Here is a 23,261-nt window from a genome sequence, read left to right as displayed (position 1 = left end):
AATCAGCGCGGTTTCCCTGGCAAAATCAGTGCCCAGCCGGATGGGAGCAGCGGTTTATTTTTTCAGGAGCTCTCCCACCTGGGGAACAGGTGGATTTGCAGTTCTCGGGTGCCTGGGTCCTGCAGACTCCGCGTGAGGCTGAAGTTCTGGCCAAAAGGCAGAATTTTGAGGTGTCCTCCCCCCCGTCCCCACACCCAGGGGATGCAGGAGAACCCAGAGGAACAGCCACAGCTGGTTTTCCCGTGGAATATCTGTAGGTGTTTGTGGGTGGGATCCATCAGACACTGGGGGGCTCTTCCCACGGGATTTGCGAGCCCGGGAGATGAGTCCGGGGTGGGGTTTTATGGATGTTTGGGCTTCAGGCCAGATCTGTGTTTCCACGTTTTGGATCCTCTCAGGACAAGGAGCAGCTCCCCTCCTGTCCCCAGCGACAATTCCACATTAAATGGGTTAATTCCTGCTCCCTTCCCCGGCACCTCAGCAATACCAGCACGGAAACAACACCTGCACTTAACATTTGCCCCGTGCTGTTTGATCCCTTTTTTCTTTTTTTTCCCCATACTAATTTGAGCCCGTGATAGATCAATATATAAATTAAAAGACAAAGGAACCTGACACATCCACTGTGGCTGCGAGAACAGACAAAGCCAGCCTTTCTGCTGGAAAAGACATCCATCTTTTATACAATCAAGCAGCAATCTGCTGCTCCACGCCAAAATCAACACCCTGAGAGGAGAGGCACCCTCGTGCGATGGGCAACACAAGGGCTTTGTTTTAATGAAATTAAAAAACAAATAACCCCCCCCAAACACAACCCCCAGCTAAGGCATTGTGCGCTGAATGTTGTCAGAGGGACAAGACAGCCTGAACGGGTTTGGGGGCTCTGGAGTCACCCAGGGAGGGCTGTTGGCGCTCTCAGCACCACGTTTTGGGGTGAAAATGTGAGCTAAAGGGTTAAAAAGGAGGAGCTGGGGTGTCCTGCTCACCCAGCTCCCCACTTTCCTCTCCACCACACCGAGCTGAGCTCAGCCTGTCCTTCCTAACAAGGGGGAAAGCTGGATGCAGCCCAGAATGCATCATTCCAATCTGTCTCGGTGGCTTTTTCAGAGCAGAGAGACCTCACACAGCCCCTCTTCCCTCTCTGTTTCCCTCCTCAGCCCTTTCCCCCCCCGTTTATCCAGCAATCATCCCTGGGGTGGCAAGAGATGGCTCCAGCCCCAAATGGGGCTCCTGCCACGGAGGGAAAGCTGCTGGGAAAAGCGTTTGTGCCTCAAGAATCCCTTGGGAGCAGCTGGCTGGGGGAGCAGGAGCCCTCCTGGCCCGTGGTGCTGCGTTTTGGAGGGCAGGGAATGGGGAGAACACCCAGCCTGCAGCTCCACATCCCCAGGGTCTGTCCTGCCCCGGGGCCCGGCGTGGGAGGAACTGGGCAAGATTTAAATGTGGAGCTGAATCCCTCGTGACTGGGAGCATCCAGCCTGCTCAGCTGAAGGAGGAGATGATAAAAAATTCACTTCAGAGAGCCAGAAACTTGATTATTTTTTTTTTTCCCCCCTTCAGTGTCTCACCCAGAGCAAAGCTGTGATTCTTCCAGTGGAAAAAATCCTGACATGAGAGCAAGTGAATCGTCACCAGTCACAGGGATTTAGGGAATTCTGCTCAAGGAGGTGCTGCCTGGCGTTGGGGCAGCACTGCACTTTGGTCCAGGCTGGTCTTTGGGGTTGGACACTGAGCCCCCAGAGCTCCCACTGGGCTCAGCCCTGCACCTCCACTGGCTGTTGTGAATCCAGGCCTCACTGTTTCCCTTAAAAACACCAGGAAAATGGGGGGAAAAAAATAAAATACCCAACAAAAACCACGAGAGCCTTACGGTAATTACAAGGAGGTTTAACACGTGTCTGGATTTGCATTAATTAAATCAACAGGGAAGCTCCAATCGAGCAAATGAGGTTTTCTGTGGATGGCAGCGAGGGGCTGGAGCTGGGAATTTGGGTTTGCTGCAGGGATGTGCCCTGGAAGGGGCTCCCAGGAGGGAGAGGAGGGCAGGAGGAGACTCTGAGATGTGAGGAGCTGGGGCTGTGCTGACTCTGTGGGATTTCAGCTCCAGGAGTGGGAAGCTTTGGTGGGAAAAGGAATGTGTCCATTCATAGCCCAGCCATGCTGCAGGCACAGCTGTGAGGGGAATATCAATGGGCAGCGCCGTTTGTTTTGTTTGGGGTTGGTTTTCTGTGGGGTTTGTTTTTTTTTTTTAATTTTTAAAGGCGTGGGTTTGAATATCAGAGCAGGGCAGACCCACTGGGATGCTGGGCTGGAAGGGAACATCCCTTGGGGCTGCCATCCTGCAGCTGGGGGCTCCCAGGGCCGACCCCACAAAGTAACGGGGCCGGCGTTTCCTTCCCACATCCCTGAGGAACAAAACCCCTCTGGATTTAGGGGTGTAAAACCCCAGAGTTCGCATCCAAACCCCAACCTCTGTGTGGGCAGAGAGGCAGAGGTCCCGGCCTGGGATAACCTTTAACTCCCGGTGTGGCACAGGCAGCCTGCAGCAGCCCAGGACACCCCAGAGAGCCCCGTGCTGCCACCGGGGATGATTTCAGTCCCTGCAGAGCCCCCCAGCCCCTTCCCTGCCCAGCCCCAGGCCAGCAGAGCAATCCCAGCCAGCCGGGATGTGGGGATGATGTGGGGATGATGTGGGGATGATGTGGGGATGATGTGGGGATGATGTGGGGATGTGGGGATGTGGGGTGTGGGGATGTGGGGATGTGGGGATGTGGGGATGATGTGGGGATGATGTGGGCATGTGGGGATGTGGGGTTTGGGGATGTGGGGATGTGGGGATGTGCTGGGTTGGGGCCGGGGCAGGGTTAATTTCGGTGCCGGGGCCGTGTTTGGGTTTGTGCTGAAGGCAGGGTTGATAACACAAAGATGTTTTGTTGTCTCTGAGCAGCCTTTGAACAGCGCCAAGGCCTTTCCTGCTCCTCTGTCACCCCCGGGGACCAGGCTATGGGGCGGGGGGGCACAGAGGGGGCACAGCTGGGACAGGTGACCCCGACTGACCCCAGGGATATCCCAGACCATGTTCAGGATAGGAACCAGGAGGAGGGAGGAGGAAGGGGGGAGCACTGGCAGCGATGGGTTTGTTCCCCCAGCTCCCCCTCGGCAGTGGCTGAACCCCTGCTCGCCCATGGGGAGCGGGGAATGAATTCCTGGCCTCCCCCTGCTTGCACACACACAGCTTTTGCTGTTCCTATTAAACTGCCTTCAGCTCAGCCCACAGCTTTCCTCGGCTCTCTGATTCTCTCCCCCATCCCAGCGGCTGCGGGGCTGGGGCCGCAGCACTCCGGGGACAACAAACACCTTTCCCGGGGAGCCCCGCCGGGGTTTGCGGAGCGGCGATGGACATCGGCACAGGGAGGGAGCCCGGGCCAGGACAGGCCTCCGGGCTGGATTTTGGAGCAGATACCGCGGGTCGGTGCATGAGGAGGATGGCCTGCGAGGCTCCTGCACCACGCATCCCACAGGAAACAGAGAGGGAGGAGGGCGTCTGCCCTGCCCAGGCGGCCTCGGGGCGTTCTGGAGCTCCTTTTCTGGCAGGGTTTTTCCTCAGAGGCACAAAAGCAATGCGGGAGTGTGGCGGTGGGCAGCTCTGGAACAGGGGGCAGAGGGGTGTGGGATGGGAGAGGAGGATGTCTGCCTGCCCCCCTGCTCTGGAACAGGGAACAGAGGGATGTGGGATGGGAGAGGAGGATGCCTGCCGGCCCCCCTGCTCTGGAACAGGGAACAGAGGGATGTGGGGTGGGAGAGGAGGATGCCTGCCCGCCCCCCTGCTCCACAGGCACCGGGGAGGGAATGATGAGCTCCCCGAGCAGCGAAGGGTTAAGGCACGCCAGAGCCCCCCTGGGCAGAGCCGGTGTCTGAAAGCCTTTACATAAGAGCCCCGCAGAATTCCCAGCCTGTCTGGCTGTGCCGCCTTTCCCCCGTGGCTGCCAGCGCCGAGCCGGCCGCGCTGATCCCGGCAGGAAAATGGGATTTGATTTCCGCACCAGTCGCTGTCTCTCGCTGTTAGGCCGGGACCTGTCGGGCTCAGCCGCAGCATCCGTCACATCCCGCGACCTTGGATGTCCCCCAGCCACCCCGGCACGGCCCTGTCCCCGCTGGCTGCCACACCCCAGCCTGAGCCCAGGCCTACACCGCCAGGGACACCTAGGGGACAGCTAGGGCACCCCCAGGGACAGCCAGGGCACCCCCTGGGACACCTAGGGGACAGCAAGGGCACCCCCAGGGACAGCCAGGGCACCCCCAGGGACAGCCAGGGCACCCCCAGGAGTGCTGAGGAGTGTCCCCTATGCTGGGGGGTGTCCCGTGTGCTGGGTGGTGTCCCCTGTGCTGAGGGCTGCCCCCTGTGCCGGGGGTTGTCCCCTGTGCTGCTGAGCTGCTGTGCCGTCCCCAGGCCATCCTGGGGCTGCTCCTCGCTCCGTGCCCGGGCGGTGAGGACATCACCGTCACGGTGACACCAATAACCCCGGCACCGGCGCTGCTTTGCCATCCCCTGGTCCCCTGGGAACGGGCTGTGCTGGTGTCACCCACTGTCGCCTGCAGATCCCGCGCTGGGCAGCAGGGGACGGAGCCGCCAGCAGCCCGGTGTCCCCTGCAGGGCGGCGGGGACGATGCACGGGAGACAGCGCTGCAGGACCGGGCTGCAGCATCGCGCTGCCTCTGCCAGCGCACAGGCGGCCAGGACCCACCCCCGGGACAAGCCCCGGCCGCCCCCCCGGCCCCAGCCCCTCCTCGGGACGGCTGAGGGTCGGAGCCCCCTCACAAAGCGCCCCTGACATGTCTGGAGTGAGCCGGGATGTGCCGCGGGTGCCCTGTGGGCAGCGGCACCGCTGGTGGCGCCGCACAGACAGGATGGGATGTCTCCCTCCCACCCCCGAGGCCGATCCCAGTCCCCATCCCGCATCCCACTGCGTGCTCGGAGACTCCTCCCTCCAGTCAGCCTGCTGAAAACCATCCTCCTTCCTTCCCCCTGCAGAGTTTAGGCGTGGAGTCAGCCATCTGCACGGCTCTCCAGGACAATCCCAGGATTTTCCTTTCCCTTGTGCTTGAAGCCCCGATGCTGCATCTCTTGTAGCCGCGGCTGAACCACCCCCAACCCACAGCGAAGCTGGGGATGGTCTTTAAAGGCCCTTCCAACCCAACCCAACCCTCTCTGTGGTTTTATTACTCTGTGACACCCAACTCAGGCTTTTTCCCTGGGGGTTTTATTCCCTCGGCCCTCAGCGCAGGCACACGAGCAGGGAGGGCTCTCCTGGCACATTCCCCGGGCACTCCGGGCACCACCAGCACTGTGCCCACATCCTGCTCTCCTCAGGGGTCCTCCTGCCCTCCCTGGCTCCTCCATCCCGGGCAGGCAGGAGTCACTTTGGAGTCCCCAGCTCCAGCTGTGCCCTCGGGGCAGCTACAGGCGCGAGCGGGCAAAGGGCGACTCCAGAACCACCGAGTCCCCAACACCTTCCAGGAGCTCGTCCCACTGACCAAACTCCTCCTCCAGCTCTGCGGGGGCACAGACGGTGACAGGATCACCTCAGACGGGTGACAACAGCCACCGAGGGGCAGCCACCGGACCCCTGAGAGGGGAAGAACCAGCCCCAAGCCCCGGGGGGCAGAGCCTGCCCCACAGCCCCCCCAAACCAGTGAGCTCTGGTGCCCCCCAAGCCCCCAGGCTGCTCCCCCAGGCTGGGCCGTACCGAGGTGCCTCTGCAGGAAGGCCAGAGCTGCCTGGCTGGTGATGGCCAGAGCCCTCTGCGGGTCCAGGGTCCCCCTCCTGCCGAAGATGCAGCTGAAGAGCTTCCCAGGGAGGAAGGCAAAGTCGGTCTGGTCCTCGTGAACGGTTCCCCTGCACAGGGGAGGGATGTGCATCAGTGGGACGTGCAGCAGAACCCGGAGGTTTTCCTGCTGGGACACCCACAGGTGGTCCCTGCAGCGGGGGGTGCCAGCCCCTGGCTCACAGCACGGTCACAATCCTCGTCTGGCTGTTTCTGGAGCTCAACCTCTTCATTTTGGCCACGCTCTCCGGAGTCTGGAACTTCTCAGTGTTGATGAAGAGCACGGGCTTGGGCACCTCGGGGTACAGCAGGTTCTCCAGAGGGAACATCCAGGCATCCAGAGCCACGGCACACCTGGAGCAGGACAGGCACCCACCACAGCTCCCCTTCCCCCCAGGATGAGCCCGTGTCCCGGGAGCCTCGGCAGCTCCTTGTCCCTGCCATGCCTCACCTGAAGCTGGGCTCCTTCACCAAGGCCAGCACCGCTGTCACCCCCCCGAAGGAATGGCCCATGACGGCCACTTTGGTCAGATCGAGGTTGTCCTGCAAAAGGGAGAGGGCTGAGGAGTCTGAGCCCAAACCTCACGGGGGCTGGAGGTCTCTAATTAGGGAATAAAAAGCCAAGGGGAGACCAGCAGAGTCTCCCTGGAAGGGGGGAAATGCCGTGTCCCATCGCTGATGGGCTCTGGTGGAAGGCTGGGGCTCTGCACCGACCCCTCTTGTCCCAGGAGGAAAAGTCTCAGGCAGCCAGAACTGATCCTGCCGCCAAGGGGCACCCCGAGCCCCCCCAGGCAGAGCCAGGTACCTTCAGCACGGAGAGATCCCAGCCCTGGTGAAGGATGTTGGGGGCACATCTGCCACCAGCGATGTCCTGGAAGAGCCGCAGCGCCCGCACGCATTCCTGAGCCCTCTGGTGAACCTGCAACAGTCAGCCCTTCCCTGGCAAACCCAGCCCCAAAGCCACCAATCTGGGGTCACATCTTCCCCCCGGGGCCCATCCAGGCTCGCTCCTGCAGTGCTTCTCTCCCTGGATTGGGGCAAATCCCAAAGCATGAGCGAGGCTCCCACAGGGACACGGCGCGGCTTTGGAATGGTTCCTCTTTGATGTTTGCTTTTAATTCAGTCAATCTGGCACCAGATGAGCAAAAGCCTCTGCTCTGGGGGGGAGCAGAGGAGGGAGAGCCTGGGATCCTCACCAGCTGCCCCCCAGCCGAGCCACCCCCTGCTCCAAACCCCCACAGGGACCCCAGAACCCCCAACCCAGGAGCGAACCTGGATTTGGGGTGTCCCCCTAAAACCCAGCTCAGGGGCACCACCCAGGAGCATCCTAAAATCCCAAATAATTCAGGGAGAGGATGCCCTGACTTGGAGCCACTTTGAGGCCACGTCCTCAGCTGCCCTAAGGACACCAGTGCTGATGTCTGTGCACATTGAAGGTGACAGGTGACAAAAAACTCCACTGAAAACCTGTCTCCCACTCCCTGCAACACAGAAAATGCTGGAATTGAGATTGACCTGGCAACTCTTTCCTTCTATTTATCAGTCCTTTCTCTTTCTCCTTCCCCATTCCTGCTCGTGGGCTCAGGAAAACTGTGCTCCCTTTTCTGCGCAATGTGCCATGAGGCAGAGCACACACAAAAAGAACAGGCTGGGAGGTGATTTAAGGCTGCCAAAAGCACCTCCGTTCCTAGAGAGCCTTTCCACGACTAATCTTCACTTGCTGTTGTCCTTTTAAATGAGGCAGAAACAAACAGAGGGGGGGAACTTGGCTCAGCAGGAAACCTTCCTGCTCCCCAGCAAGCAGCTGTCCGGGATAATCCCAGAGAGACAAAAATCCAATGTGGGAACAAACCCAGCAGCCGGTGCAGAGCTGGGCTGGGCACAGAGTCCTGCTCTCCCCAGGGCGTGGGGACATTATCCAGGGCCGTGGCAAAGCCCAGCCTGGCTCCTGCCAGGACAGACAGACCCCGGGAAACAAGAGAGAAACGGCTTGAACAGATTTTTCTCATCTCCAAGGAGAAAGCTCAGGCACAGCACTGCAGCAACACAGGATTGGGAAGAGCATCCCCAGGGATGCAGGGCCAGCCTGGCTTGCAGGGGGAATTTCAGACCTCCCCTCTGCCCACCCTGAACCCCCTGCCCTGGTACCTGCTTGTTTCGGAAATAAAACTCCTTCTGCCCCTGGGGCACCCGCTGGAAGGGGATCCACTCCTCTGTGCCAGGCTCCGCTGTGCAGAAATAGGTGGCGGCAGCAGAATGGTCCCTGTGGGGGCAGGAGGGGACACCGGCAGCTCCCCCCTGGGCACCATGTCCCACCAGCCCCAGCGTGAATGTGGTGGGGACCTGGGCACCCACCTGTGCTCCAGCGCTGCCACCACAAAGCCCCAGGATGCCAGCTCAGTGCAGACTGAAGAGTACAAGGTCCTGGAAGGGAGGTGGGAGCACAGGGGTCAGGGCAGGTGTGAGCGGGGCCATCCCGATCCCACACGCCCGTCCCAGCCCTGCTCGGGGCTCGCGGTACCGAAAGGCTCCCAGGCCGTGGGAGAAGATGATCAGGGGGTAACCGCTGCTGCGGGGCTCGAGGGGCCCGTTCCAGCTCACCGGGACCTTGCAGGAGCCTGCGGGGAGAAGAAACCCCCCAGGAGAGGGGGGGACACGGGCAGGGGGTGCCGCTGGAACAGGTCCCTGCAGCACCCGCCCCGGCACGGGGGTGGGCTCGGACCAGGCTGGGGGTCCCCAGGGAGCGGGGATCCCCAGGGCGGGGATGTCCCCTCACCGACGGCCATGCGGAGCAGGGGGGAGCACCAGCGCCGGCCCAGGGCGGCATCGGCCAGGCCCCCGCAGTACTCGGAGCGCGGGATCCAGAGCGGCTCCGCGGCCCCCGCCCGCGGCACGCACGGGTAGAAGAGGCGGAGGAAGAGCCCCTGAGGGAGACAAGGAAGGGGGGGACACAGTGGGGACAGCACAGAGGGTGGTGGCCGTGTCCAAAACCAGCTGGCTGCAGCCCCCTTGCTCTGCACGGCAGCCTGTCCCCCTGTCCCCGCCCTCATCCCCGTCCCCATGGCCCTACCTGCCGCGTGTGGCCCACCATGACATCCGTGCAGCCCACCTGGTGGGGTCCCTGCCCCGGGGGCAGCGCCAGCATCGCCCCCATGCTGCCGCAGCCGAGCCTGGGCGGGGACACCGGGTCAGGGTCTGTCCCCCACCCCAGGGACCCCAACTGGCCCCCTCCTCCTTTCCCCACCCCTCTGCCATTGCCCAGACCCCGGGCAGCCCCCAGAGACCTCCCCCCCCCAGTTCCATCCGTGTCCTCGAGTCCCCAGGGCACAGCCCCTCGGGGCTGCTCAGGGATGAGATCCCCCCTTTCCTCTCCCGGGAATCGGGGGCTGCCCCACGGCCACCCTGCTGAGGGTCCTGTCCCCCCTCCAGCGGGGACAGAGGGCTGGGGACACTGCAGAGGGGTCAGTGCGGGGCTGGCACCCACCCGGGGGGACGGGACCCTGCATCCCCCAGTGCAGAACTACAGCTTCCAGCAGCGCCCGGGGCTGCGGGGCCACACCTCCCAGTATGCGCTGGGAACCCGGACCACACCTCCCAGTATGGCCCCAGCCCGGACTACACCTCCCAGTACGCGCAGCCGGACTACAGCTCCCAGCGCTTCCCAGTGCCCGTCCCCCGGAGCCGTCCCTGCAGCTCCCAGCGCTCCCCCCAGCGCCCCCAGTCACCATCGCAGCTCCCAGTCGTCCCCCAGTCCCCAGCGGCCCCCAGCTCCCAGTGCTCCTGACAGTTCCCTCTGCTCCCCGCAGCCCCCAGCGCCTCCCAGTTCCACCCCAGCTCCCAGTGCCCTCACCCACGGAACTCCCAGTGCTCCCCAAAAGCTCCCGGTGCCCCCCACCCCCCGGGCTCCCCCTGTGCCCCTCCCAAGCTTCCAGGGCTGTCCCAGCTCCAAGGTTCCCTCCGTGCCCTCCCAGCACCCGGTAACCCCCAGTGTCCCCCTCCCCGCACACACCAGTACACCGGGTCACAGCTCCCAGCACGTCCCAGTGTACTCTGCCCTACAGCTCCCGGTGCTTCCCGTGGCCCTGGACTACAGCTCCCAGTAGCCACCAGTACAGGACACGGCTCCCGGTGTCGCCAGCACGAAATCACGGCAGCCACTGACCCCGGGACAGGACACAGATCCCAGTGTCACCGGCACGAAATGACAGCTCCCAGTGTCACCAGTCCGAAATCACGGCAGCCACTGACCCCGGGACAGGACACAGCTCCTAGTGTCACCAGTCCGAAATCACGGCAGCCACTGACCCCGGGACAGGACACAGATCCCAGTGTCACCAGTCCGAAATCACGGCAGCCACTGACCCCGGGACAGGACACAGATCCCAGTGTCACCAGTCCGAAATCACGGCAGCCACTGACCCTGGGACAGGACACAGATCCCAGTGTCACCAACACGAAATGACAGCTCCCAGTGCCCCAGTTCAGGGCACTACCCCAGTCCCCCCCTGGCAGCCGTGGCCCTCCATAGGGCCCATGGGCAGCACCCCAAGCCCAGGGCTGCCCTGTCCATGTCCGTGTCTGTACCCAGCCGGGTTCCTGTCCCCGGGACTGTCCCCTTGTCCCCCCCAGAGGCCAGCGCCGCTCTGGGGCTCTCACTGCCCATCCCCACGTTCCCTGTCCTTCGCTTAATCCGCCTTCTGGAGCTAAAGCGGCCCCAGGTCCCCAGTAATCCCCTATGCGGCCAGGGATTAATTCCCTGCGGGGCCGAGCCAGCCAGGCTGGCAAATAAATACCCAAAGATTTGGTGAAAACCGTCTCCAGCAAGCTCCCACACACGCAGCCCCAGCCCAGGCTCCCCTGGGTGACTGGGGAAACTGAGGCACACGCTGGGCGGACAGAGCCGTGGGACTGCCGGGGTCTGTGTCCCCGGGGTCCCTGGGGCTGGGGCGGGCAGAGGGGACCCCAGCCATGGATGCAGCCGCAGGCTGAGGCCGGCCGGGCTGTCACACCCATGGCCGGGATCCAGCGCTCCGGTCCCGGCTTGCCCGGCCGGCGGGGCAGGGCGAGGGCGGCTGCCGTGGCCGCGGATGCCGGGACAGGGTGGGAGAGACGAGCCCCGACCTGCCCGTGCTGCCAGGCCCGGCCTACGCGCGGCTCGCCGGAACCGGGTCAGCACCCCCAAATCACCCCGGCAAAGTCGCCCCGGGAGAGGGGCCTGGATGGAGGTGGGGGGTGACAACCCGGCTGTTCGGGGCCATCCTGCTCCCGCTTCAAACTGAGCCCAGCGGGGCTGTGGGGTTCCCTGGTGAGCCCCGGGAGTCCCGGTGCTGTGGTTGTCACCAGGACCCCCACACAGGGGTTATCTCGGCCCACGTTCCTGCTTGGCTCCTGTGCCTGTCCCCCGCCGAGAGATCTCACTCTGATTTGGGGGGCCAGGCCAGCCTGGGTCCCCATCTCTGCCCCCTGAGAGGGCGAACCCCACAGTCCCTGGGCCGTGGCCGTGTTGGGAGCTGGCGGTGACATTGCCAGGATGCAGAAAGGCTCCTCTGTCCGAACCCTGCCTGGGGGTCACCTGCCACCCCGGGGGTGTCCCCGGAGCCCGGGGGTGGCTGGAACCCAGAGGTGTCACTGGTGGAGGTGGCCTCAGCTGTGTTTGTGTCCCTGCTCCCCACGCTGCCCCATGACCCCATCGCTGCCCTGTAACTGCCCCGTCCCTTTGGGTGTCCCCCGGGGAACAGAGGGGCTGAGATCTGGGGATCACGGGGGACACGGGGACAGGGGACAGGGGGACATGGGGACATGGGGACACAGGGGACACAGGGGACACAGGGACAAGGACACACGGGGGGACACGGGGACACAGGGACAAGGGACAGGGGGACACGGGCTCGGGTCTGTGCCCCCCAGCCCCGGCCCCCCCGGGACCCCCGGCGCGCGCGGGGATTCCCCCCCCAGTCCCACGTGGGCGCGGTCAATGGACACGCCCACTCCTATGAGATGCGAGCCAATGGGAGGCCGGGGCGGGGCAAGACGGGGAGGGGGCGGGGTCAGGGCGCCGTGTAGCAGATGCGGGCGGGGGGGGCACGTGGAGCGCGGGGGGGACGCGGGACCACCGGGACCGGCCGGACAGCGGGACACGGACACGGGGACAGCCAGCCCCGAGGGCACTGACAGGCGGACACGGCACGGCCAGCTCCGGGAGCGAACAGGGGACAGCCAGCCCTGGGCGGGACAGACACACGGACGGACCAGGGACAGCCAGATCTGGGAGGGGACACGGGACAGACAGTCCCAGGGGGACAGACGGACAGGGGACGGCCAGCTCCGAAGGGGACTAGGGACAGCGGGACAGTTAGCCCCGGAGGGGACACAGACACACAGGGGACAGCCAGTCCCGGGGAGGGACAGGAGGACAGGGGAGAGCAGCTGGGGTCTTGGACGGGCATCCGGGGGGACACGGCAACGGAGAGCCCAGCGCAGGGACAGACGGACAAGGTGACAAGGGGGACGCACACGCTCAGCGCCCCAGCCCCAGGAGCGGGGCTGTGCGGAGCCTCCCGCAGCGGCTCCTCCGCCCGGCCGCGCACCGGGAACCCGGCGGGGCGGCTCGGCGGCCGCTCCGCCGCCTTTCCCGGTCGGGGATGCAGCCCGGAGCCGCGGGCAGCCGGCGACCGGGGCTCCGGGACACGGCGGCCCGACACCCACCCGGGGCCGCGACTCCCCGAAGGTAACGGGGGCACCGGGCAGGGAAGGAGCAGGGGAGAGAGGGGGGGCTCCTCCAGTGGCTGCGCGAGGGTTTATTCCCAGGGTTTTATTCCCAAGGGAGTTGGGGAGGGGGGTCCCGCCACAGGCATGTGTGGAGCCACTTGTGGTGACACGGTTGGCGGCGACAGGACGGTGACGACGCGACCTCTCCCTTTCTCCAGGGATTTGAAGCTGGGTCAGGCGATGGAAATGTCATTGTCGCGGCTCGGGGGCCCGGAGAAGTGAGCGGCTGGGATACCGGGGCACCGGGCTCTGCTCTGCAGCCGGACACCGGGACAGTCCCAAAAACCAGCCCAGCCCTGGGCAGAGCGGGCAGAAAGTGGGGATTGTCACAGGCTGCAAGGACACAGCACAATACCTGGGGGCCAGGAGCCGTCCCACCACCCACCTGGTGTTGAGGACATCGGCCTCCTGACCGGACTCTGGCACCCACCTGAGCCCGATGAGGAGCTGGGGCTGCATGTGAACCTATGCAGACCAGGAAGAAATACATTTTCCTGACTTTCCTTGCCTCTTGGCTCCTGCTTTTCTTCTTTGGAGGGGATCAGCTGCGCCGTTTCGCTTTCTTTTCCGGGAGGAAAGCAGAAGCCCAGAGGAACTGGCCCCGCTGGACGGATCGGACCCTCCTCAGAAGCTTTGCGGACCCCGAGGAGCTGCAGAGGGATGGGGACCCTGCCCTGCTGTCCCCCCGGGAGCGGCGGGCGGCGTGGCTGAGTGTTTACAGGAGCAACAGATGCCGGATGGAAACCTGCTTTGACTTCTCCAGGTGCGAGAGGCACGGCTTCAAAGTGTTCACCTACCCCCAGGAGCGGGGCCAGCCCGTCTCGGAGACCTACGGCAAAATCCTCAGCTCCATCGAGCGCTCCCGCTACCACACCCCAAACCCCGAGGAGGCCTGTCTGTTCGTCCTCGGCATCGACACGCTGGACCGCGACCACCTCTCGGCACAGTACGTCCGCAATGTGGATGAGAAAATCCGCGGCTTTCCCCTCTGGAACGGCGGCAGGAGCCACCTCATCTTCAACCTCTACTCGGGCACCTGGCCCGGCTACACCGGGGAGCTGGGCTTCGACATCGGCCAGGCCATGCTGGCCAAAGCCAGCTTCGACACCCACAGCTTCCGGCCCGGCTTCGACGTCTCCATCCCTCTGTTCTCCAAGGACCACCCGCAGCGCGGTGGGGACAGGGGCTGGCTGTACCAGGACTCGGTGCCCCCCAAAAAGAAATACTTGTTGGTGTTCAAGGGGAAGAGGTACCTGACGGGCATCGGCTCCGGCACGCGGAACGCGCTGCACCACATCCACAACGGGAAGGACATCATCTCCCTCACCACCTGCAAGCACGGCAAGGACTGGGAGAAGCACAAGGACACGCGCTGTGACAAGGATAACGTCGACTATGAAAGGTGAGTCAGAGATGGGGTGGGAAGGGAGGGTGTGGGGCGATGGGACACCCCACGGGTGTTCCTGCCCCTCTGTGGGGTGCAGCCGTGGCGGTCTGTGGCGGCTGGGCCTGCAGAGAGGGAAGTTTTGGGTTCTCCTGGAGTGGGTGAGGGTTTCACTGCGCAGCGGGGAGCGAGGCGCTGACTGCTCAGGGCTTCCCTGCTCTGTATTAAAGTTGGAGTAATCTGGCGAGAGCGGCTCTTATCTGCAATCGCTGCCACCGCCTCTAATACGATTTCCCTTTTTCCGAAGGCTGATGAATGACGCTTTTCTTCTCCCCCCTCCCGCTCTCCCCCAACGTAAACGTTTCTCTTGGAGATGAGCCCGAAACGTCCCCCCCTCACTGGCTCCACTGAAAATCCCACAAAACTGGTGGGGCTGTGGGCGTCCCAGTGTGGGCAACCCCGAGCTTAATTGGTGGTGGTGGGTGTGGGATCCCCCTGTGTCCCCCATTACAAATGGACGTGGTGGCAGCAGCGTGTGATGGACACACTGGTGGAAAAACTGGGGGTACAAAGTTCTGTGAGTTTGAGGGAGTTCCGTTCTGCATGAACACATGCCAGCTCCTCAACTCCCCATCCCACTGCTTGGGACCCATCCAGGGCCGGTAAACACAGACCCCATCCCACAGAGAGTGGGCAGGTCCCCATCCCACTGCCTGGGGACATTCCGCAGCCACCGGGCTGGAGAGCAGATGGGGAGAGGCCACGTTGGGCATCATCCTCAAAGCGTCTTAGGAGGTGCCGGGAGGTAAAAGCGGAACTGGGGTGCTGGCACTGGGATTAGCCGGGGCTTTGGGATGGGTCAGGCACCACATGGCCCTGTCTGGAGCGTGCCACCAGCCCAGCAGGGTCAGCACATGCAGCAGAGTCTCTTTGGGACGGGGCACGGCAGGACAGTGGGGTTGGCAGGGCAGGGGGCCCAAGGTCAGCCCCAGGCTGTGCCAAGGGGCCGCGGGCTGAGAATTCCCCCCCATCCGCCCACCCAGGTAATCCCCTAATGCTGTTTGCAAATACAGGGAGATTTACACCTCTCCCAGCACGGCTTTGGGCAGAGGAGGGATGGGGAACACGTGGCACAGGGCAGCGTGCTCGTGTGTGACCCCAGCCTCCTCCACCCCGCTCGGCCCTGAGGGACACCGGGCAAGAAACCACCGGCATCTCCAGCAGAGCCAGCTCTGCCCGACCTCCCGCGGGGGTTGATGCCCTCCTGCCCGGGGAGATGTTCCCAGGCTCGGGCAGGGGACAGGCCAGCAGGGAGGGGACAAAGTGACACCTCGGCGGCTCCGTTCGCCCGGTGCTGTGGCGGTGGAGGCAGCTCGGGGAGCAGAGCAAGGCCCTGCTCCATCATCCTCCTCACGCCCTGAGGGCTGCCCCGAACAATCCGGTTCTGTTCTGGGATAAAGGGCGGCTTGTGGCGGCCCCGCTGCCCCGCGTTCGGGGCTGGGAAGGGCGCTGTGGAGCCGCCGGTGCCGGTGGCACCGTGCCCGGCCGGAGCCACGGAGGGGCCGGGCGAAGGGAGCGCGGCGGGCGCCCGTCCCGGCTGCTGACAAAACAAGGAAGCCCTGCCGGCGATTGCCCGGAAACCGCAGCGCGTCAGGAGCGGAGTATTTCCATCGGGGAGGCTTCGGGCCCGCAGCCCGGCCGGCGCCAGGCTCCCCGCGGCACCGGCTGCCGCCGAGGGGAAGCCCCCCGGGACGGGTCCCGCTGCCCACCCAGCCCCGGCAGCGGGAACGGGCCCCGAAGGTGCCCGGGGGCCCCGAGGAGAGGTGACGGGCCGGTCTGGCCCCGGGGATGTGGCTGTCGCTGCTGTGGTTTCCTGGGGGAGTCTGGGCGCTGTCACCCCTCCGGTCACCCGGTCAGGATTTTCAGAGTCGACGGGTCAAGGTTTTTGGCATCCTTTGGAGACATTGGGGAGGTTCATCCAGAGGCGGATTTTATTGTCAAACTCTGTGCCTTGGCATGGGGGCTGAATTCCCACATCCCGGAGTGCCGGGATGTGCCCGGAGTGCGCCGGCACCCACGGAGGTGACACAGCCTCGACTCCCAGCCTGGCACCAGCACCGCAGGGACACCCTTCCTCCGGGGACCAACACATTTCAAGGGCTTTTTTAGCTTCCCACCCAGCCGGCCGGACCACGCGAGTCCCCCCCATCCCATCCAGGAGCGGCTGCCCCTCCCCGCGGGCAGGAACAGACGGGGTCTGTCCCGACCTAAAGTCAATATTGGATTTTCCGGCGCGGCCGCAGGGACCCGGCAGCGGCCGAGCCTCTCCCCGGCACGGCACAGAAGGGGCTTTGACAGCCCCACGGGCCGGGGGGGCACCCACTGCCCACCCCCGAACGCTGCCGGGGCGGGCAGGGCTGGTGCTGCCCTGCAAGTCTGGGCACGGCACAGGAGTCGCTGCAGGTTCGGGCGGTGGCCTTGCGTGGGGTGTCATTGCTGGGGGGTGTGAGGAGCTGGGTCGTGCCTTTGAAGGACGCTGGGGTCCCGTCCTGTCCCCCCTTCTTGCCCGGGTACATCCCTTCGTCACCCAGGAGGTCTCTGCTCCCACAAAAGCAGGGATGCTCAGAGCCCAGATAAGCCCAAACCGATCCTAACGCTGCCCTGGGTTGGCCCCACGCCTGCCAGGAGGCAGCAGCACCTCCGGGATGCTCACAGGAGGGGAGGGGGCCACGCCTGACCCCCACCCCATCTCCCACTCCAGGTTTGACTACCAGGAGCTGCTGCACAACTCCACCTTCTGCATCGTGCCCCGGGGCAGGCGCTTGGGCTCCTTCCGCTTCCTGGAGGCTCTGCAGGTACAGGGTGGGCAGCGGGGGCCGGGACCACCTCAGCGGGGTCCGGGGGCTCTGTCCCAGCCTGCGGGGTCCCTCCACAGGCCGCCTGCATCCCGGTGCTGCTGAGTGACGGCTGGGAGCTGCCCTTCTCCGAGGCCATCGACTGGGGCAAAGCCGCTGTGGTGGGCAGCGAGAGGCTCCTGCTGCAGGTACCGGGCCCAGATCCTGCCCCACGCCCGGCACCAGACCCCCCAGTCCTGGTGCCAGTGGTGGGGCAGCCCCCAGCCAAGCCTGGGGGTGACCCCCCCGCAGCTGAGCCTGGCAGAGCTCCTGTGGGCAGATGCAGGAGGGTCTGAGCCAGTCTGGAATGGGGGTCCCAGTCCTGGGGCGCTGTTCATCCCGGGGGGAAGGTGGGAAGCATCTTCCCAGGCACAAACCCTTGGGAATCCTGGGCCCTATGCTGCTCCAGGGAGAGGTGACCCAGCCCCACAGGGGGAGGGTGGCACCACACCCGTGGGCAGGGGCTGTCCCCTGGGGTGCTTGGCACAGCTGGGGAGAAGCTGAGGTGAGGACCCCGCTGCTCCCCCGGCACAGATCCCCTCCGCCGTGCGCTGCATCCACCCGGAGCGTGTGCTGGCGTTCCAGCAGCAGACTCAGTTCCTGTGGGATGCCTACTTCTCCTCCGTGGACAAGATCGTGCACACCACGCTGGAGGTGAGCCCCCCGCCCCGAATCTCCCCTCCCCAGCTGCCAGGGTCACTGCCGGGGTGCCGGGAGCATCACTGGGGCCTCTGGCAGATCATCAAGGACCGGCTGTCTCCGCCCCGCTCCCGCTCCCGCCTCCTTTGGAACGAGCAGCCCGGGGGGCTCCTGGTCCTGCCTGATTTCTCCACCCACCTCGGGGATTTTCCTTTCTACTACCTGCAGCACGGTAGGATCCTGCCTGCCCCGGCTGAGCATGGCAAACTCGGGGCATGCCACAACACCTCTCCTTCCCCTTTCCCACCCTTTCTTTTCAGGCTACAGCCCCTCCAAGAAGTTCACGGCTTTAATCCGGGTGGTCTCACAAGCGGGGTCGCTGTCCCAGCCCATCCTCAGGCTCATCCAAGCTGTCTCTGGATCCCAGTACTGTGCCCAGGTAGGAGGAGCTGAGTCCTGAATCCCTCACTGCGGCTTCCAGGGATCCAGTGGGATGATGGGGCTGGGTGCCGTGGGTCAGAGAGGGGATGGGTGGGCTCAGGGGTGGAGGCGGTGGCTGATGGTGTCAGCTTTGGATGGGCAGAGCTGTGTCCGCAGCCCTCTGGGGTGGAGGTGGGACCACCTGGGAGTTTCTCCTGGTTGGGATGGTCTTGGGATGGTTTTGGCCTGGAGCAGAGAACCCACCAAACCCCTCTGGCCGCACCTGTCCTCCCGTTGCAGATCGTGGTCCTGTGGAGCTGCGAGAAGCCACCACCCCCGAGCGGGAAATGGCCCCAGAGCACTGTGCCTCTGACCATCATCCAGGGCAGGAGGAAGGTGAGAGGGGCAGGAGGCAGGCAGGGAGCTGGGACACGGGCAGGGAGCCGGAACAGCCACCCCACAGCCCCACTTGTGTCCTCCCTCCACAGCTCAGCGACCGCTTCTTCCCCTTCGAGGCCATCCAGACGGACGCGGTGTTGAGCCTGGACGAGGACACCAGCCTCTCCACCAGCGAGGTCAGGCCATGGCCCCGGTCCCTGGGCTGCTCAGTGGTCAGCACAGGGCTGTCCCCACGTCCCCGTGTCCTCCAGGGGCGGCGGTGGGTGACACTGCTGTGGGTGAGCCCGTGCCCATCCCGTGCCAGGTGGACTTTGCCTTCTCGGTGTGGCGCAGCTTCCCCGAGCGCATCGTGGGCTTCCCCACGCAGAGCCACTTCTGGGACCCCGAGCAGGGCCGCTGGGGCTACACCTCCCAATGGACCAACGAGCTCTCCATCGTGCTCACCGCCGCCGCCTTCTACCACCGGTACCCGGCCGGGGCGGGGCTGGCGGGGCCAGGGGGCTCGGCCACATCCTGTCCCTCACCCCGTTCTCCCCTCCAGGTACTACCACAGCCTCTTCACCGAGTACCTGCCCGCGGGGCTGCGGCAGCTGGTGGACGGGCTGGCCGCCTGCGAGGACATCCTGATGAACGTCCTGGTGGCCGCTGTCACCAAGCTGCCGCCCATCAAGGTGACCCAGCGGAAGCAGCACAAGGAGGGGGTGGCCCAGCAGGTGGAGTGCAGGGATGGGGCTGCGGGGACCCCCCCGCCTGGGCAGCGGAGCCCCCCAGTCCCGCACTCCGCTCCTGCCAGGGCGAAGGGCACGGCCGGCAGCCGGCGTTTCTCCCAGCGGCAGGACTGCCTCAACCAGTTGGCCGACTGGTTTGGCTACATGCCCCTGGTGTCCTCGCAGCTGCGCCTCGACCCCGTCCTCTACAAGGACCAGGTCTCCATCCTGCGCAAGAAATACCCGAGCCTGGAGAAGCCGTGAGGGCCGCCGGGGTGGGCCCGGCTCCGGGTGTCCCGTTCCCGGGGCACGGAGCCCTTGGGGGGAGCAGGCGGCCGCTGCTGACGGGGTTTTACTCGTTATTGGGTTTTACCAGTGCAATAAAGGAGGGTGGAGAGGTCGGATCCGGATGGTGGCTGTGGGATGGGGGCAAAGCACCGGGAGCACTGGGAGCACTGGGAGCACCAGCTTTTGGGTGCTCCAACACTTCTGCCATCGGCACCCTGGAAATAACCCCGGCAACCCCCCCCCAGCCCTGCAGGGAGGGAGAGTCCTTCATCTTCCCGAGGGCAAACAGAGGAGTGATAAGAGATGTGTGTGACGTCCCTCCCTCCCTCCAGCTGGGTCCCCACAGTCCCTGGGCAGCCCAGCACCCCCTTGCCTCGCAGCGCTCCCCAGAGAAGGGAAAAGGGGTGTTTCAGCTGTCTTTCCTCCCAGGGGAATAGAAATAGGGAATATTAGGTGGCTGGCCTCCAACAGCCACCCTCAGGCTGCCACAGCCCTGGGTCTGTCCTTGGCTGCTGCAGATACCGGAGATAACACCCAGACCCAACATCCCCCCACACCCCCGTGTGCTCGGCTTTATTTTCCACACGTGAAAAGTGCCCCCGGGAGGCGAGGGCGGGAGTCAGTCGCGGGGGGGCTGGCACTCCCGGCAGTCCCGCATCTCCTCCGAGTAGCTCTCCACCTGGATGGTGGTGGTGTGGAAGCGGAAGGCGCCCTGCAGCCGGGAGCTGGCCTCCTCCAGCACCTCCTGCGCGCTGGCGGCCGCGTCTGCCGGGAGAAAACGTGGGGAGATCAGGGCAGGGGGAAACCCTGATCCTCCCCTCCCAGCACTGGGACACTCACTGGTGGCCGAGAGCAGGGCCCTGGCACCCCTGTCCCCCCGGTGTGACACTGACGGCCGTGCACACCATGTGACACACACGCGACACTCACTGATGGCGATGTGCACCGAGAGCAGCGGCTGTGCCGCCGTCAGAGCCCAGATGTGCAGGCTGTGCACGGCCTCCACTCCCCTCACCGCCAGCAGCGTCTCCTGCACCGCGTTGAAATCCATCCCTTTGGGGGTCCCTGAGGAGGCAGAGCCACGGGGGCTGCAGGGACACAGCACCCACGGGTGACCCCGCAGCCCAGAGCCCCCGCCGGGGGTCCCTACCCTCCATGAGGACGAGGAGGACGTCACGGAGGATGGTCAGCGTTGTCCCCAGCACCAGCGCCGAGAAGAGGAAGGTGCAGATGGGATCCACGAACTTGTACTCGGGCTGGACGGGGTGGGACGGGGTGGGAGGGGGTGAGGCCCCCCTGGCACCATCACCTCACCCCAAACCCCCATGGGGACCAGCAGGGCAGGCACACAGCCCTCTCTGTCTCGCCCTGTGCCTGGCCACAGCTGTCTGGAGCTGCTGTCCCCGTGTCCCCAGCTCCCCCTTTCCCCCCAGCACCCCCTTTCCCCCCAGCCCCACGCAGACCTTGAAGAAGATGACGTAGGAGGCGATGAGGACGCCGACGCTCTGCAGCAGGTCCCCCACCACGTGGACAAAGGCGGCACGGACGCTGGCGTTGGGCTGCTCGCCGCCTGCCCTGTGGCTGTGCCCGTGCCCCGTCTGGTGCAGAGCCACCCCCATCCTGCGGGCAGGGCACCCGTGACACCCCAGGTCCCCCAGGCTGAGGGAGGGGACGCCCCGGGAGGGCAGGGGCTGTGTGGCCACACGTACACGATGTTGACGGCCACGGCGCAGGCGGAGGTGATGAGCATGACCCCACCCTCGATGTCGTAGTCCCCCGAGAGCAGGCGCTGGGCCCCCAGGTAGACCAGGACCCCCGTCACCACCCAGATGGAGAGCACGGAGAGCAGGGCCCCCAGGATCTCTGTGGACAGAGCCCCCCACATTGCTGCTTCGCTGCCCCGCCATCCCCAGCAGCACTCCCGGCCACCCCCGGCAGTGTTGGGGCGCAGTGGGGACACCCAGCCCTGGGGATGCTCCTTGCACAGGGCTGGCAGCGCCTCTGCCTTGCCATCTTCATGGTGCCAGGACTGTGCCAGGGCTCCCCAGGGCACCCCAAAGCCTCTGGTCCGCTCAGGGGGGCTCCGGTGGCATGCCCAGGGCGGTGCCACCGCGTTACCTGCTCGGTACCATCCGAAGTTCATGGTTTTGGTGGGGGGCCGTGAGGACACCCAGAGTGCAAAGAGGCTGATCATGATGCTGGCAAAGTCCGTCAGGAGGTGGGCAGCGTCCGTCAGGATGGCCAGGCTGTGTGCCAGGTACCCGCCTGCGGGCACAGGACATCGGGGGACATGGCGGGGACATGGGGGGACATGGCAGGGGTCCTGCCCCGAGCTGGGCACAGATCAGCTCAGCCCGTGCCACAGCGGGGTCCCACTGGGTGTTCTGACCCACAGAAAACCAACAGGGAGCTCTGGCCGCACCCACAGCAGGACTCAGGACAAGAGGGGCTGTGGGCAGCCCCACGGGGTGACCCCACGGGGACCACCCCAAGGCACCCCGCACCCAGCACTCACCCAGGGCTTCCCCCACCATGAAGAAGAGGCAGATGCCAGCGGCCAGGTAGAGCTTCCTGCGCGCCCGCTGCTGCTGGCCGGGGTGGTCGCCGGCGCCCCGCGTGTGGCAGTGCCGGCCACGCCGTGTCCCCAGCTCCAGGGCGGGCTCCTGTCCCCGCGCCGCGGTGTGCCCGTCCTTCTGCGCGGCCCCCACATAGCACTTGCCGGGAAAAGGGGCTGGCAGGACTTTGGGGAGCTGAATGCTCCCCCCCAGCCCGTTCCCCGGCCAGACCCCGCTCGGGAGCCGCAGAGCAACGAGGGGGCACGACATCCCCGGCCCACCCCGGCACCCCCGTACCCGCCCGGGCCCTCGCTCAGGAGGTGCCGCTTCTCGTCGCCGGCTGCCATCCTCCTCCTCCTCCTCCTCCTGCGGCCGGGGCGGGGGTCGGCGCGGTGACCCCGGCGTGTGGCCGGCGCTGGTGGCAGCCGGTGGCCTCGGCTCGTGTGAAGAGCCGGGATTCGTGTGCAAATCCCGGCTGGAGGAGGGACGGCCAAGCCGGCCGCAAAGCGCCCGCGGTGCCTGCCCCGGGCTGGGCCCCCTCGCCCGCCCCCCGGGGGGCTCCGGCTGGGGGGGGGATTGCTCCGGGACCCCCCCAGAGCGTCCCCAGGAGCTGCGCAGCCCGCGCTGGGTGCGGCCCCCGGGGCGGAGGGGGATGGAGCGTCCCCGTGTCCCCTCCAAAGGCACGCGGCGACCCCCCCTCCCCTCCCCGCTTTGGGGAGACCCCCAGTACAGATCCAGCCCTGTGATGGATAAGCCTGGACCCCCCCCCCCTTTACAGCGGGGACTCCTGCCCCCCACCCTGGGTGAGCAGCGTTAATTACCCTGGGGCTAATTGCCCTCGTGGCTCAGCTCTGGGTGCTGCCTCAGTTTCCCCTTGGCCGCCGCTGAGCAGGACTTCTGTTTTTTGCATGTATGGGGTACTTTTGGATTTAGGATGTACATTTGCATTTATGGTGTATTTTTTTTTTTTTTTCATCCACGGTGTATTTTTGAGCTCAGTCAGCAGCAAACCAGCAGCTCGATGCCAAGACCATCCCCATTTCGGGGGGCTGGCCCAGCCTGGAGCATCCTCAGGCCCCCCCCGTGTCACATCCCCAGCCCAGGGCAAGCCCTGGGCAGGGCATCCCGTCCCCAGGAGATAAATCCTGCCGGGTGCCGACCTGTTACATCCCGGGCAGGCGGCCGGGAGCGGCTGCCAGCACTGCCAGAGGTGCTAATGAGGCTGGAAATTAAGAGCTGGACCGGAGGTGCCCCTCTGCCACGCCGGGTGCTGGCAGGGCCACCGGTGATGGCACCAGCCTGGCAAACCCATGCCCACCACGGGGCTGGCGAGCCGAGAGCGAGGGGCGAGGAAGGAAATAACCACCCGGGAGCAGCAGTTTTCT

General features: G+C 65.1%; 3 protein-coding genes across 3 annotated transcripts; 1 reads left to right on the top strand and 2 right to left on the bottom strand.

Annotated features, from left to right (window-relative positions):
- Window positions 1-5,236: 5,236 nt before the first annotated feature.
- Window positions 5,237-9,891, bottom strand: PAFAH2 (platelet activating factor acetylhydrolase 2). Its single transcript, XM_066204342.1, has 11 exons — window positions 9,832-9,891; window positions 8,893-8,992; window positions 8,599-8,746; window positions 8,344-8,440; window positions 8,178-8,246; window positions 7,971-8,085; window positions 6,628-6,741; window positions 6,274-6,365; window positions 6,006-6,176; window positions 5,745-5,893; window positions 5,237-5,550 (listed from the first exon to the last, which is right to left on the bottom strand). The coding sequence occupies exons 2-11, from the start codon at window positions 8,974-8,976 to the stop codon at window positions 5,456-5,458; spliced, it is 1,134 nt and encodes a 377-aa protein (XP_066060439.1). The 5' UTR covers window positions 8,977-8,992; window positions 9,832-9,891; the 3' UTR covers window positions 5,237-5,455.
- A 2,574-nt stretch (window positions 9,892-12,465) lies between these two features.
- On the top strand, window positions 12,466-19,431 carry EXTL1 (exostosin like glycosyltransferase 1). Its single transcript, XM_066204344.1, has 11 exons — window positions 12,466-12,549; window positions 12,749-13,992; window positions 16,736-16,829; window positions 16,910-17,017; window positions 17,403-17,522; window positions 17,607-17,739; window positions 17,828-17,946; window positions 18,228-18,323; window positions 18,416-18,502; window positions 18,631-18,791; window positions 18,868-19,431. Exons 2-11 carry the CDS (start codon window positions 13,058-13,060, stop codon window positions 19,295-19,297), a joined length of 2,283 nt encoding a protein of 760 aa, XP_066060441.1. The 5' UTR covers window positions 12,466-12,549; window positions 12,749-13,057; the 3' UTR covers window positions 19,298-19,431.
- A 509-nt stretch (window positions 19,432-19,940) lies between these two features.
- On the bottom strand, window positions 19,941-22,223 carry SLC30A2 (solute carrier family 30 member 2). The gene is made up of 8 exons (XM_066204348.1): window positions 22,158-22,223; window positions 21,837-22,035; window positions 21,440-21,586; window positions 21,031-21,184; window positions 20,785-20,941; window positions 20,472-20,577; window positions 20,252-20,386; window positions 19,941-20,086 (listed from the first exon to the last, which is right to left on the bottom strand). Exons 1-8 carry the CDS (start codon window positions 22,221-22,223, stop codon window positions 19,941-19,943), a joined length of 1,110 nt encoding a protein of 369 aa, XP_066060445.1.
- Between the last annotated feature and the right edge of the window lie 1,038 nt (window positions 22,224-23,261).

This window comes from Chamaea fasciata, unplaced genomic scaffold (genome assembly GCF_029207755.1).
Source record: "Chamaea fasciata isolate MVZ Bird 193981 ecotype frontalis unplaced genomic scaffold, bChaFas1.0.hap1 SCAF_26, whole genome shotgun sequence".
In the NCBI taxonomy this organism is placed as follows: Eukaryota; Metazoa; Chordata; class Aves; order Passeriformes; family Sylviidae; genus Chamaea; species Chamaea fasciata.
This window is presented reverse-complemented; position numbering and strand designations above follow the sequence as displayed.